The sequence below is a fragment of the Epargyreus clarus genome, unplaced genomic scaffold (genome assembly GCF_041222505.1).
Source record: "Epargyreus clarus isolate Ecla_fem2 unplaced genomic scaffold, WU_Ecla_fem_2.2 ptg000007l, whole genome shotgun sequence".
NCBI classification, from domain to species: Eukaryota; Metazoa; Arthropoda; class Insecta; order Lepidoptera; family Hesperiidae; genus Epargyreus; species Epargyreus clarus.
Window position 1 is genome coordinate 17,886,688 of NW_027332215.1, and position 16,840 is coordinate 17,903,527.

Genomic DNA, 16,840 nt, shown 5'->3' on the forward strand with positions numbered 1-16,840 from the left:
AGGTTTTATAAGATTGAATATCTTAGAGGTCCACATTAATCTCAGAGGTTAAGTGACGTGTAAAGGCTCTGTTAAATATTGCTAAAACATCGAACCACCCAGCTCATCACATACACAAACACATTAGCTTATAATTGATATTTTTTATATCTACATATATGTTCATAGAATAAAATAAAGTGTGTCTGTGATTAGGTATACAGAACGCTGCTTATTGGAATCATTAGCAACAACTCCCAAAAATACTTTTAAAATAATCTGATATGCTTTGATTAAAACTGAAATACTAAGAGGACCTGTCTGAAAACTAGACCCAAATCTTGTTTATATTGTCCCGAGAAAATAGCTAGTAGGAATAGCTCAAAAAAGATGTTTTAAAAGATAGGTAATAAATGTTATAAGAATATTGTGTACCTATCTTATTAGCATTCTCTATAGCATTGCTCCGATTGCTTAATAAGAACTAGCTATTGTAAAGTTGATTTAAAGAATAATTTGAAGCAATATTTTGCAAAGAAATTTCACAATCAGCTTCTTCATCATAGATCCGCCACATTATAAATACTGAAATGTTGGCTTGAGATTGTAATCAGTATATTCAATTATGACAAATTTATGGAGGACGTCTTACCGAATCGATCATCCCACTTACCATTAAGATTTTAAATTCCATCCTCCATTTATGCCCGACGCGACGTCATGACATTGCTAAAAAGTGATCAAGTGATACAAATGATAACAGCACAATCGCTAAGCAAGAGATGGTACCATCTGTCGCATCGTCGCAAGCAACGCAAGACCCTTTTGCATGAATAAGTATGATGCTGATGTTACCTGCATAGAATTTCCTGGACTTCCCTGATCGGAGCCGGGCGGGGTCAACGGCGACATGTACACGAGCCTCGACGGTGGGTACTTGGAGAACGACGTGGCCGGCTGCTGCTGCGGCTGGTGCTGCGGAGGGTGCGGGTGGGCGTACGAGGGCGGCGCGCATAACCTCTCCGTCTTGATTTCCAACGGACTAAGAAGTGGAGTCGCGCATTCTTCGAGCAACGGGTCATCAGCTTCGAGCTTGACGTGAGTCGCCCCCAGGGGAGCGAGCATGTTTGCATTCTCAGGGTCGATGTTCCTGATGGAAGAGGCGATGTCCTCCCACAGGGCAGGGCGGAGGAAGGCATCGTCGCGCGAGGAAGTTCCACCGTCGAACAGGTCCATGTGGGAGGGCGCAAGCGTAGCGCCCTCTTGCTTGCAGAGCAGGGACTCTATCTCTGATGTCTGGAAAAGACAAAATGTGTATATCAGACTACCAACGTTTTATGATATTCTTACGTATGAAGAAAAAAAAGAAATCGTGCAAGTTAAACAAAATTAACTAATACGAACTTTCATACAGACATATTAAGTTTACAAACATTTCAACTCGATTTATTCTAAGAAATTCCACAAGAAATTTATTATGCAAATCCTTTGATCACAAAGACCAATCCCATGGGGCAGGGTATTTCAAATAGCCTATTGCCTTAGCTTTTAAGTAAATTCTTAAGGCGATCGTCAGCAGAGATATTATTTCGATTGAAAATCTGTCTCATACCATTTTGTGCTCCGTCAATAATTTGTTTGAAATGCAAACACATTTATACTAAGTAGTTTCTTGCGATAACTAGGTTTCAAATGTTATTAAATTTATGTATAGACATTTCTTATTTCTTGTTTGCAGATTACTATTAAGTGTAATGTAAAATACATTTGTTACTAAATTGCGTTAGATTTACCAAAACGGAGTACCTGTTTCTGAAATAGATACCTACTTCTACTTCGTCTACCGCTACTAGAGCAGTTAGTATCAGAAAAGAATGTGTCCTATAAACACGACAATTTTAAAATCGTGAATGGCGTATGATATTCACAATTTCCAATTTCTCTGTGGCGCGGACAGACCGCCGAACGCATTTGCATACAATGCGCCCACGCGCGCAGGTGACGAGGCACGGACTTATAAACCAACATTGTCGGATGAGATTTCAGTTAACTTTGAACTTTTTATGCATGCTACATATTATACGAAGTGCGATGAACACAATAAAAATTGGCTAAGTGCAAGTCGACCTCGCGCATGAGGGTTCCGTACCGTATTTGTTATTATAGCAGCCAATGAAGTAAATGCAATGTGAAAACTGGAACTGTCTACCTATTATAGTTCAATAGATAAAGCGGAAAACGTCGAAAAGTAGCGGTTTCTTGTATGACGACCGCCATTTATCTTCACTTTTTTATTTTTTGTATTTGTTGTTATAGCGGCCACTCTTATACATATTCTGCTAAAATTTCAAATGCCCCTCTAATACGGTTCAGGAGATTAAGCCCTGTGACAGACGGACAAACAACGGAGGCTTAGTAATAGGGTTCCGTTTTATTTATTTATTTATTTATTTTAGACACAACAACAGCATAACATACAAACATTCATATAAGTAACATTCACAAGATATAGGCCAGTATGCATGCCACTTACTGGAGTGTACAACAATCGCCAAATTTGAGACATGTTATTGAGAAAAAAAAGTTTTTATCCTTTGGGTACAGAACCCTAAAAAGCTCACACGACTTTGAACTCATTGTTAGGCATTTGATACACGTAGGCTATTCTGATGTAGAGGCTCAGATGTAGAGCTTACGGAGTGAAATACGATTATTCACGGATAAAATATAACATGCACATTATAAAGAATGGTACAGTCATTTATACAATGGTGAGTTAATTTATGTTTTATTTTAGGTCTTATGGTATTTATGTTATGTGTATTTTAGTGTCAGTTCTGTCTAGAAATTTAGTTAATTATAATTATATTTGAGACCAATGTCCAGCCGTGGGACAGTAATGGGTTGATGCTGATATTTGAAATAGTAATTTGACAAACATGCTAGTCTTAGGTAGTTATTACACATATTAGATTAATTTGTTTTAAAGTGTCAGTTGGTTGAAAGAAATTAATGTCTTTCAACCAAATATATGTTAGGAGTGATAGCCTAGTGGTTAAAACTCGGCCACTCGAGGGTTCAAGATTCGAAGCCCCGGCACGCACTTATGATTGTTAAAGTTATGTGCATATAAGAGATAAATTTATTTGCATTAACCTAAAGGAAAATATCGTGAGGAATATTTAAATAAATATTATACCGATTGACAAGACACAATTGTTTTATCTTTATTTACAAGTCTCATTCCCATCGTTTATCTAAACCGTAGATGGAAGTATTTTATCTCTTTGCTTTGTATGCTTACGATATTTTGGATGATTCAGTAAATATGTTCAAACTAACGAAAATTATGATAACAAGTACCTACGTCATATTATATTTATACTTACGTTAAGTCGTTTAATATGTATCTGATTAATTTCACGGATCGACAAACGTATTAAATGCAAAAGTCATTTCGTAGTATGAACAGGACGAAAATAATTCAGACCTTTTGCATAGTGAGGTGAGCGTTCTAGTTGTAGGCACGGATAATGCGTTTCATTTATTGAACAACGAGCGTGTCAACCTGCTTGCAAGTATCCGAGCGAGAGATCGGTAACCCTTTGCACGGTGTACCGAATGGAACCTCCTTGGTACAGAGACGTGGTGTCGCAAGCACGCCGGACCGCGCAAATTCCTTCCATGACCTTTGTGGATCGAACGATTGCGCCAGCGTCTCCTCCACCACGGCTAGACGAGCTTAGGCAACTGTAGCACAGATTAAGCCGTGTTATAGATCGAGCAGAAAACTCGCCGCCAAATTGTATGTTGCGACGCCCCGGGGAACTCCTATCTCATCAAGATAAAGCGCGCGTTGTGAAAACTAATTTACGGTACAACTACATCTCGAAATTAACATTAAAAAAGTAAGAACGCGAACAATGTGTTTAGCTTATTTATTGCTGATTGTTATACTTTATACACGGCTATCTCTGCGCCATTTAAATTCGCTTTACATGGAATTCGATCTTTCTCTCCGTATACTCGGTGATATCGCAGAAAACTTGTGGGAAACGTTCGCTGTTACTATTTGTTTATCATAATTGAAAGAGCGTACGTATGTGGATATTCTACTTTCAAACGTTATCTCCAGACTTGTTTCGAGTCGTTCCAGCAAAGAACACAACTACATTGCGACTAAACGCAACGCACACAAAGATTAAGATGAAATTCGGCTTCGAACGTGTCAGACACGGGACGTGTCAGACTAAAACTTCTATACAATATTTTAGGCACGGTTGTATTACGGTAGATATGAGAAAGTAAATACAAAATTGTATAAGAGAATACTTACGAGTATTGTCGGCTACGTCACGCGTTCGAAACGGTATTTGTCTGTAGATTGTAAATGAACCCTTTGTATAATTGTTATTGATTAAAAAAAAAAACATTTTTTTTAATAATCGATACGGTTTTCTTTTATTCATAATATTTATATAACTTAAATTATTTTTCGTAGTTTTCTATTCACATTTGTACAAACACTGTATTTGCGAACGTTTTTTCAAAATACGTAAATAAAACGAAAATACGACTAAATAATCTATGACGGGAGTTTAGTTAGGTGCTTTATTCGTTACAACTTAGCTTATTTACGTGGCTAGTTGTATAGGGCGTAGGTTTTGGGAAGTTTTAAAACGTGTTATTACTTTACTCATTAATTTAATTTTTAATCATTATAATTATTTTTGTAACTACGTTCGTAAATATAGAGATCATTTTATATTTTATTTTTTTTAATTCCGTATAAATCTACACAAAGGCTGGATGATCGTTGAGGCGTAAATACAAAGAGAAAACATTTTTTTATTCGTAAATATAGAAATTGTTTGATGTGTACATACATTAGTAAAGATACTTCGCCGCCTTGAAATGGTATAAAGCCACAAACGGCTTATTTGTAAGTACTTTTTTGAATTCTTGACAAATAAAAACATTTTTTGAGAAAATTTACAATACGTGGCCAAACTTTTTTTCGCAACTATATGTCAATTGTCAAAACTGGTTACATTATCTTGTTAGGAGCGAGTAATCTTTACTAATCTACGGATGTGTATTTTTTTATATCGCGTAAATCTACACAAAGATCGTATCATCGTTGCTGTGTAAAATTAAAAAGAAAGTATTCTATTAAAAAAAACAATTACACAAACCAAAGTATCGATACTATTCACGTATCGATATTGCGTATCCATTTTAGGCTAGCTATTGTGAAATAAAGAACCACCCGCGGAATAGCACCCGCGAATAAAAAGACGCGTTTGAACTAGATGTTATCTCGAAATAAAATTTATTGCTTGCAACAGTATAAAACGAAACAACGCGATAATAAATCTGAACGCACTCTAAATAATTACGAACAAATACCCACTTAACTAGATAAATTCGTTTATTATTTCCTTTCATAAGTTCAAGGAATGTTTCTTCTAACTGTAAAGTGGGTTGCGTTAATTTATCGCTAAGAACCAATAAATAAGTAATACTCATATATTATATGTCAAGCAGAATAATTAGTTAACTGGAATAGTATCGTTCTATTTTAGGGGTAAAGTGAAAAGTTTTTAGTTATGTTATTTTCAACATTCGTGTAAAAGAAATGTGACTATTACCTTACCTTTTAAATTTCCAAATTTCGATATTTAGAAGACAAAAGTAAAATGGATAGATTGATTATTAATAACGGGCGTTAAAAAGATACATCTAAATATATATAACTCAAAGGTGACTGACTGACATAGTGATCTATCAAGGCACAGCCCAAACCACTGGACGGATCGGGCTGAAATTTGGCATGCAGGTAGATGTTATGACGTAGGCATCCGCTAAGAAAGGATTTTGATCAATTCTACCCCCAAGGGGATAAAATAGGGGATGAAAATATTACTTCGTAACGCGAGCGAAGCCGCGGGCAAAAGCTCGTACAATATAATTGTAATGATGCTCGGTATGGTATACCTACCTAACTATTAGCCGTCCAATTTGCTTAGTGTCATTGATATGACAAAAAAATAACTTATCTACCTATTCGCATTTATGTGGATAGTGTAGGTACTTCTATACGACTAAAAATAATAGTAGGTAGTTTCGGAGCAAAAAATTACACGCGATAATGTCTGATTGGCGGTTTCCGAGATAATGAGGGTGACGCACGAGGTATTTTCATTATATAGTGGTTGAGCGTCGCGACGCCGCCGACGCCACTAATACAATCTGACCAATCAGAGTCCTGCATTTGTGACTGTTTATGCCGCCTAAATATCGTGCTAAATTCATTAGTTAAGCCCTATGATATCTTTGAGTGACATTTGAGGTAAATAAAATAATAAAATTCACCAGCGATAAAACTAATGCATACTTTTACCGAGTTCTAAAAAGGATGAGGTATCTACTATACAGTATGTATTTTTAAAGCATAGCTCAAATTGTAATGCATGTAAAAACATTTTTTCTGTAATACCTAATCTACTCTAGACTCTACTACCGTGTAGTAGAGTCCCTACCTGGAATACCTAGTACCTACTTTCATTCAAAAACGTATTTGAATGAAACATTTGAGGTGATGTAATAGTATACATATTTTTTTTTTTTTATAGTATGAGAGTAGCAGACGAGCATGCAGTCCACCTGACGGTAAGTGGCTACTACCGCCCATGGACATCTGTAATCAACCCCAGATAGGATTAGATATTCCTACCTGAGGTCGGCCATAAGGTCACCCCTGAGGACTAAGCTGGAACGCCTCGGAAAAGTCTATCTCCCTTACCACACCCTTCAAACCGGAACACAGCAGCGCCTAACACTGCTGTTATTAGGTAGAAATAGGTGTGGCGGTGGTGCCGCCGGAGTCGAACCACAAAGGGTTCTACCACCTTCATAATAAAAAAGTGCCATTAGACGTAGTATACGTATGCTAAATGAAACGTAGTGTAATTAAATGATAATAATTAAATAATCTTTTTATTATATTCGACTAACGGAGAAATTATTTATGCCTAGAACAAAAAGGGCATAGTAGGGCTAAGGGCAAAGATATTCATATAAAAACTTTTCGCTTCACACCATAGATAAGTAAAGATTACTCACTCCTAACAAGAAAATGTACCCAGTTTTGAGAATTGAAATAGTTGCGTAAAAAACTTTTGCCACGTCTCCGTGCTAAAATGTCCCTAAAATATTTGAAATAATTATTTATTTATTATGTAAATTACGCAGTATTAGTTATTTATTCGTAAATTTTCTCTAAAAATGTTTTTATTTGTCAAGAATTAAAAAAAAGAACTTACTTATAAGCCGTTTGTGGCTTCATTCAATTTCAAGGCGGCGAAGTATCTTTACTAATCCATGCTTCACACGGACACCATCTTGAATTGGTTGACGTTTGGCACGTATTTTTGTAAAATTGGTTACCAATTGGTATAGTCCGCGTAAAACTGACCGGTCTGAATATAGAAATGAATCGCGTCGCCATAGCAAATCGTATGCCTGCACCTGCTCGGAACAACTTCAGAGCGGACTAGCGGTTTGGCGATAACTATAATTACTTTTGGGTGACACTTTTTTCTGTGTCCGGCCTATCACTTCTAAGTTGTAGATAGTTCAATGTCCTTTCACTGTCAATTTAAATTGAATTAAATATTTTATATGTAATTAAAATATGTGTATCTCTAAATCGTTTTATCGCAAAACCTCTTCGGTAGGTCAATCGCAACATCGCGTGCCGACTGCGACATAATGCTAGTAGCACGGCTTTCCTTGCCTCCGTAAACTGTTTTAACAGTACCCTTGGTATGAGTTTTTACGTTTTTACAAAAATGACTGTTTTTGTATTTGTTTACGTACTTGCCCCATAGATTAGTCAGTCAGTGCTAACAAGCAAATGTAACCAGTTTTGACAATTGAAATTATCACTGTCATTTATTTTCGTGTTTGAAAAATATTTAAAAAATGTAGTATTTAGATTATTTACGAATGAAACGATATTTCTCCGCACTTTTTCTTCGATTTCGCGTTTTTGCACCACTTAGCTGCACATGTCGGCATTGTTTCGCATAAATTACACCATGACAGCCATTAAATGGCTGACACATTTGTCGGCCGTTTAAGCCATTTAATGGCTTTCTTCAATTACAAGGCGGTGAGATATCTATATTTATCCATGACTTGCATGGATTGCAAACATTTCCAATCAGCGCCCCAAGCGGACTGTATCAAAACTGATTGGAAATCAATGTGAAATACGTAAAAACTCATACTAGGGTACAGTATGGATTCAATATACATACATCCTTACTAATATTATAAATGCGAATGTGTGTTTGTTTGCTACGCTCTCACGCCTTAACTACAAAACAAATTGTCATGAAACTCTGTAACCGTTGTCAGCGTTTCAGAAAAGGATACCGTGTACCTTTTATCCCGATAAAAAGTACCGTTCCCGAGGGATAGATAAAAGCCTCTGAATGCGAGTGAAGCCGCGGGTAAAGTCTAGTTTTCTATTTTTTTGACTGACTATATTTTTTCACTAGCTGACCCGGCAAACTTCGTACCGCCTCAAAATCTATTTATCAAATATATTTCATATAAAATATAGCCTATGTTACTCATGGATAATGTAGCTTTCGAATGGTGAAAGAAATTAAAATCGGTCCAGTAGTTTTAGAGCCTATAAATTACAATAAAAAGAAACAAGTTTCCACTTTATAATATTAGTATAGATTAATGTATTGTTCTTTTAGGTCCGTTATCAATTACCAATATTTCGAATATGCCTACTAAAGATTCAAATTGGACAATTCTATTCTATTGCAGACACTGTTAACTATGTAACTTTGGTATGCAATTCATTTAATATTGATTATTAATAGCCGACGATATGATTTCAGTTGCTTTGAACGTACACGATTTTTAATAAAGATATTTTTCATTACTGTGAACTATTATTTAAAAGTTATTAAAGTTTTATTCGAATTTTAAAGTGTTACAGGCGATTATTTAGAAGGTCCCCCAGGCGTAATTTTGTATATCTAGATTCAAATGTTAATAGTAATTTAAATTTAAATATAATGGTTGTATTTTATTTGTTTTGGTAAGCATTATTTTTACCTGTATTAGCATTTTCAGTAGATACAGTGCAGTTTTGTTTCGAACAAAACGTTAACCTAAAGCTAAGGTAATAATTTCGGCTGATATATGAGATATTGCTGTGTGGGTAAAAATAACACCCAAATCTCGTTACACATAGATTGAAAATTAATAAACAATTAGGGCAAGTTTCTTCAAAATGGACTATTCATTATATTGGTCATAGATTAGTAAAGATACTTCGCCGCCTTGAAATTGAATGAAGCCACAAATGGCTTATTATCGTAAGTTCTTTTTTTGAATTCTTGACAAATAAAAACATTTTTAGAGAAATATTACGAACAAATAACTAATACTGCGTAATTTACATGAATTTACATAATAAATAAATAATTATTTCAAATATTTTAGGGATATTTTAGCACGGAGACGTGGCAAAACTTTTTTACGCAAGTATTTCAATTCTCAAAACTGGGCACATTTTCTAGTTAGGAGTGAGTAATCTTTACTAATCTATGATATTGGTATTAAAAGTTCTCTAAAAATCACCAAATCTATTTCTATACCATATACAATATTAGATCTTTTTTCGTCCACATAAAAGTACCAAACCTACTTAGTAAATGAACGTTATAACCAAACGCAAACGGGCATTTTATTCACGAAAATAAAAATATTTTCATTGTAACAGGTACGTTATTTATTCGATACTAAAGTATATGGTATCGAGGTGGATACGATTCCCTGAGGAGCGAACCTTAATTAGGTTTGACGGACACTCGATTATCACCATAAAATTATTCCGGCACTCATTGTATGAATCAGGTTAATTTATTTTACTTTTTTACTAAACGACTCACAAATTGTGGATATTATTATATTTTGGGCTATGAATGCCTTCTAAAAAGAAAAGATCCTTCTGTTTTTAAAATACATTTATCACTGAAATGTCTATAATATTTATTTCGTGCACAATATTGTAGATTTTGTGATAATCTTGTTTATGTGAGTACCTTATTGAAATAAAAAAATCAAGTTAATTTGTTCTTTTAACTATTATTTCATTTTTTTAACCGAACTCAATCTAAATAGAATGAATGTATAATATGAAAATTATTTTTATAATATTTTCCCAAGCGCAAGTGACTTTACATATATACTGCGGAGTCAACATTGAAGTCCTTCATAACTGTGTAACATAATGTGAATTATTATGCCACGATAGCATTTGTTTAACAAACGACCTTTTCGATACGATTATGAGCGTCAAAGCTTCAAAATTGTCCCATACCGTTATAGCATTGTTTGAACACGTTGGCCCGTGCTGGCGCTCTATTTCCATAATTCAAGCGAACACCCACGCGAACTCATTCTTCAGCACACAACGCTACATTATCAGCCTCAACCGACACTCATTTGTCTCTTAATACAAAGGTAGAAAGTTGAGTTTAGTAACCCAACTCGACTTTGAAATTAAACGAATGTTTGTTGCTCGCTGATGTAGGTAATCGCATAATTCGCGACGCTAAACTTTTAGTTATTTGCACTCTCTACCCACCTCGATCGTTATGTGGACGCAAGTAAAAGCCTTATCTGTGAAGAAAGCCTGATCGTAATCTAACGGCGATTTATATGCTCTAAGCGCAAAGATGATTAAAGACGTAAGGCCTAATAATTTCCCCGTACACGGCCTTCGATAGCTGGTAAATTGCTCGATTATGTTCCGTAACTTTCCTTACACTATTATAATAGATAAGGGACTTAAAAGTGTTTGTAAGGAACATTTAAAAGTGAATATTAAGATTAGGCATTAGGTAGATACATACCCAAGAAAAATATGAGGATTTCAAACAACCACTTACAGTTCTATGCGAATTGTCAATTTTGTATTTATAACAGTAGATCATTTTTGAATAATATTTTTTTAACTTACATGCATCTTTAAGCTTAATCTTTAAGAAAATATCATTAATCCCTTATTACCTTATTCAAGAGACGAAAGGTACATAATATATGGTAAAACATAATTATAAATAACTATAATATATTTATGTACCTTTTACATATATACGCTCTTCATATTAAGTTTAGTGAAAGGCCAGTGGTTTGAAATTCGAAAATAAGCATGCACCACCGATTTTTGAACTTATGTGCAAATATGCAAACATCACGGAGGAAAGATCAAAGGAAAATATCACGAGGAAACCTACAGGCTTGAGAATTTTTAGTTGGCTTGAGTTTACCAATGCGCACTTGGCTAGCGCGGCTTTGGGCTTAAATCTGGATTCCGAGAGGAGAGCTGTGTCTAGAAAAAAAATAGGTAATAATAGGTTAGCGACGTCAAAATTTTACAATGTTTAGTGACATCCGTTTTTAAAACTTAATCTATCCAAATTTTATCTACCAATGGTTGAAATTAGATAATTCCTAATGTCAAATGACGATTAAGATTAACGATTTCCTAGCACCCGAGGCGTCCCGCGGGTAATGTGCGACTAAATTAAAATTGCAAAACAACCATCAAACATTGATTACTATCTAGAGAAATGTGACGCCTTTATCGAGTTCTTTGGGTCGCGGAAATTGTAGTTTATCATGAGTATCATTAAATGACGACAACTAAAAGCAATAACATTTTATAGGCGGTCGGCATATAGCGTAGGAGCACGTCTAGTGGTTGGGCGGCGCTGGGCGGGCGGGAGACCCGATCGATACCGAACGCCGCCCACCGCCAACCTCGTGGAGGCGGCCTATGCTATCTCAATGTTAAACAGACACATTTTTTTATGAAATTTGTAGAATCCATACCGGATTTTTCAGAAGTATAGCGATAAATTGCTTAATATTTTTTTTAATAAATGAAAAAACAAAAACGTTTTGAATGGAAAAATGTAATTTTTGTTTAGTCAGACTAACTTCATGCTGGCAACTTTAATAGACGAGTTAACGTAATTGTTGTGAATATTCAACCTGCACAGTAGTGATAACTTATTGGCTAAAACTCGGTGTCTTGATAAAGGGGTCCGATATTGAAATCCCAGGCAAGGACCGGATTTTTCAAAGCTATGTGCGCATTCTACATTATCACTTGCTTTAACGGTGAAGAAAAACTATGTGAGAAAACCTACATACTCACGATACCTTTAAAAAAATTCTCAAAAGTACGTAAAGTCTACCAACACGCACTTGGCTAAGAAATGCCTACTCAGTAGTGGGACAATAATGTGTTCACGACAACCTACATTATATACAAATGAATATTTTATGAACATTCCTGTTACACAGCGTATTGATGTAAAATAGCAAATAAAAATCTTATCTTAGGATAAAACTACTTCGCAACAACGCTACCAAAATGTGTGATTTTAGTCTGTATCACAAAATATATAATATGTACCTAACGCCTGATGCTATTACCTAAATTACCTAAATAAGGGTCATCCAAAAATTCGTTCATACAAGAGGCAAATATGTCAGAAAGCCAATAAAGCGTAAACATGTATGTCGGGGCAATAACAAAGCATTTCACATGCGGTCCCATGGCGGAGTTAAATTGACGAAAAAGACATTGTAATACGAGTAATGTTTGCCTTTCCCATAATTTTTGGTAAATATCTGATCGAGGGTGGCGAGAACGGGAACATCGCGCTGTATACACTACTAAAAAATGAGTAGGCAAATATTTCTCGTATTATTTATGGCAACCTACATTACTGTGCGATATTTATTACGTTAACCAAAGAACTAATTGAGAACGAAACAAACGAATTTTAATATAATGGAACGAATAAGAAAAACGTATTTAACTATATTTATTTTATGAATGGTTCAATTAAATGTTACAATTTTGGACCTTAGCGTGCAAAAGTCAGAGGACGCAATGCTTCTGCTATTTTTACTTTTGGCTCTTGTAAAAATGAACATGAAATTGTTAAGAGATTGCAATGCGTAAAGGTTAAGCAAGTGTGAGTAAATAATGCAGTCATCCTTCATTTTACAATTGTGTATACAATAAATTCTATTTATGAAAATATTATATTCTATTATTAGATGCCGTAGTAGATCTAAAGTAGTATTATTCGCTCTCTTTCCGTGGATATTTCAATTTTGTTTTTAAACATCTCAAACTACCTGTGGTCAGCAGTAAACCGCTGTATTAACAATTGGTAACTCTGTGGATGTCACTTTTCCACGCCATTTCCGGTCTATTGCTAGTATACTTAGTCTAGTCTTATTAAGGTGGTAGAACCATGGTAGAACACTTTTCGGTTCGACTCCGGCGACACCACCGCCACACCTATTTCTGCCTATTAACAGTAGTTTTAAGCGCTGATGTGTTCTGGTTTGAAGGATGTGATATTGGAGACATACTTTTCCGACGCGTTTCAGCTTAGTCCTCAAGGGTAGCGGCGCATCTGTGGTCGATCTCAGGTAGGGATATATAATTCTATCTGGGGTTGATAACAGATTTTCATTGGCTACAGAAACCACTTACCATCAGGTGAACTGCATGTTCGTCTACTACTCCTATAGTATAAAAAATACATTTGATGTCTTCGGCTTTTGGTAATTTTCGGTAAGAAATAGTAAGCAATTATGTTCAATCGCTTATGAAGAAACACAAACAGTAAATTCCTGATCAATATCTAGAATGCAGTAGGGTCGAAACCGTAAATTACGTAGCTTTGTCATTATCTTTGAATTATAGGTATCAGATAATATTAAGAAGTAAATTATATTAACAAGATATTATTTAATTGAAAATACATTTAACAAGCGAAAAACGCTTTAGGAGGATTTAAAAACTGTATCTGTATCTGTCTGATCTGTACCCTTTATCTGATTTTTTACGTTTTTACAAAAATTACTGTTTTTATATATGACTGGCTGACCCGGCAAAATTTGTACCGCCTCAAAATCTATTTATCAAATATATTTCATATAAAATATAGCCTATGTTGCTCGTGGATAATGTAGCTTTCGAATGGTGAAAGAATTTTTAAAATCGGTCCAGTAGTTTTTGAGCCTATTCATTACAATCAAACAAACAAACAAAGTTTTCCTGTTTATAATATTAGTATAGATTACGTATTTGCCCATACATTTCCAATCAATGCCCCTAGCGGACTGTACCAGAACTGATAGTCAGTAATGCCTGTAATACTTACGAGGTAATACTTACCTAAGGTACATAAATTAGTGTGATGTGAATGTAACACAATAAGTCAATAATGTGACCATAGTCAAACAATGAAAGGTCAGCGACCTTCAAAATAGGGGTAATAAGTACGTAAAGCCTGTTATTTAAATAATATGTTAAAATATTTCGTTGCAAATATCCGTTTAACATGTCAAGTTGTGCTTACCATAAGTAGGTATTAGCACGGTTAATGACAAAACTGTACCCTTAGTATGAGTTTACGTATTAGCCGGTACATATCCAATCAGTATCCTTAGCGGACTGTCAGAACTCATTGGAAAATTATGGGAAATACGTATGCAAATACAAAAACAGTCATTTTTGTGAAAACGTAAAAACTCATACTAAGAATGCAGTAACTAAGTTATGTGAATATTTAATACTAAGATTTCTATCACCAAGCTCTCTTCTTTGAATATGTCGTGTTATGGCAGTGTTATATAGATAGCCGATGCGTTATAAAATCATACTACCGTATTATCATTGTCACCATCAGATCTCGTAATAAAGAAACCGGGATTTTCCGTTGATAGCAGCATAAAGATAACACATTTGGACGGCACTAAAGTTGCCGGCACTGACACATGTCTTCCTCGATTACTCATGCGAGCTTTCAACTCTTTCAAGATATTAGTAACACGAATTCGCAGAGAAAACACTTGACTCACCGTCAAGAAAATAGGTAAGTACTTGCGAGCCACTTTCAACTGTTATTTTTTGTTGTGCACAACAGTTATTCTTATTTTCCGTGATATAAATAGCTGTAGTATACCAATACCGGCAATGGAGGTGAAATTATGAAGCCGGCAAGTCAGTTAAAGTTTGTTCTTATTTTTATAACGAACCTCAGATATATTTTATTGTATTTACATGTCAACAATTTGGATGAATGTTTCAAGATATTATAAAAAAATGTATCTCAATAAACAGGAAATAATTTCCCATTTATAAGTGTGAAATGTAGAAACGTGAAACAAAAGTGCAATAACATTCCATTCTACGACATTTAGGGTTTCCATACATTACATTGAAACTAAAAGGTAACGTATTAAACAAATCACCACATGCATATTCATGGGTCATCCCTTATCGGCGAAGGGATGCATAGGTGAGTAAAGCTTTAATAATAAAAACATATTAGCCGCATCGCATGTCTGTCTTTCCGTGACCGGGCAGTTTTACACCTGGCGGAGTAGGGAGGCCCGTCCACCCTCGGGGTGTCAGGGGGGCGGGGGGCTTATGAGAATAATGGGTGAGAGGCAGTAGGGGGCAAAGGCACCGTTTGTCAGCGGTCAGCTATTAATGAATGCGCTCATAATGTTTATTGTACCCGCTGAGTCGTTTTTGGGTAATGCTTGTAACTCATCGTTTTATAAATTAACTGTCATGACTATCGGCTACTTACCGCCGGTTACTTTTTGGCCCCTTGTAAGTTATATTGAGACCGAAGTCGTAATAGTAACTACGGTAACTCGTAAATAGATACTCAATGTTCTTTCGACAAAACCACACTTTATGTAATTCTAAAGTTCTTGAAAATACTTTCGGTTTACTACATATATGGAAAATAAAGAGAAATACTAATTATTTTTAAGGTATGGAAAATCTGTAAATTCATCATAGGTAGGTACTTTTTCATCGTTTTGTTATATTTTACGACACTTTTACTAGCTTGACCTGTATGTATGTAATCGAATCATTGAACTCTATTTTTACCCACTTTGAACGGCCCAATTAATTTAAAATTTCGAACACATCAAAAACCGGTGACAATACACGATCAAAATAATTTTGTCCCATTCTCCTCATCAGGGTCTTCAGAATGAACTATTTTCCTTGTGCGATTTAACTTTTACTTTCTACTCGTATTCTATCTATCTACCTTAATTTTACGGCATCTTCGATAACGAATACACAGATTTTCTGCACTATCAAATCGTAACAATCCAAACTTTGAAAGATCCGTACTATTCCATACCCATTCGCTGTCGAACATTAATCAGGGGTCACCGGGTCATGATTATCACGTGCCATCGTTTACACATTTGACTTCGTTTTATTATAATAATGAAATTATTCTATCGGCAGGGGTTGTTCGCGTGTGCGCCACGCGGCCCGCTCGTTGGATGCCCATTACCTCATTAGATGCTCACGATGATACACAAACCCTTGCTAGTTTCACTTTTTAATTTGATGGCGTTGCTTGCGGAGTGTATTGCGTTGGGGTGTGATTTTATGAGTGAAGATCCGAAAACTATTATTCATCGCGCGGTTGGCATGTTTTTACACTTTTTTATAGATTCTTTGTTGTTATAATAAGTAATGCTTTTCCGTACAACCATCGGGTTGTTAGTTTTAACAAAAAAATACACAATTCTATTTTATAACATTTATTTTGTTTTATTCTTATCTTTATCTTGGTTCCTTTTCTTATATTCTTAGTTTCTTTAACAACATCTTATTGAGTTTAATCAAAAATAAGCGTCACTCATATTAGAATTTAGATTTTTTAAAATTATATTGCAATTAAAACTTGTA

General features: G+C 35.2%; 1 protein-coding gene across 1 annotated transcript in view; it reads right to left on the reverse strand.

Moving 5' to 3' along the window:
• The window catches only part of LOC140743577 (uncharacterized), a 111,468-nt gene that overhangs the window by 10,334 nt on the left and 84,294 nt on the right, over nt 1-16,840 (reverse strand). Inside the window, exon 3 of the mRNA XM_073074972.1 lies at nt 835-1,275. Coding sequence (XP_072931073.1) covers nt 835-1,275 — 441 coding nt within the window. The remainder of the gene's footprint in view (nt 1-834; nt 1,276-16,840) is intronic.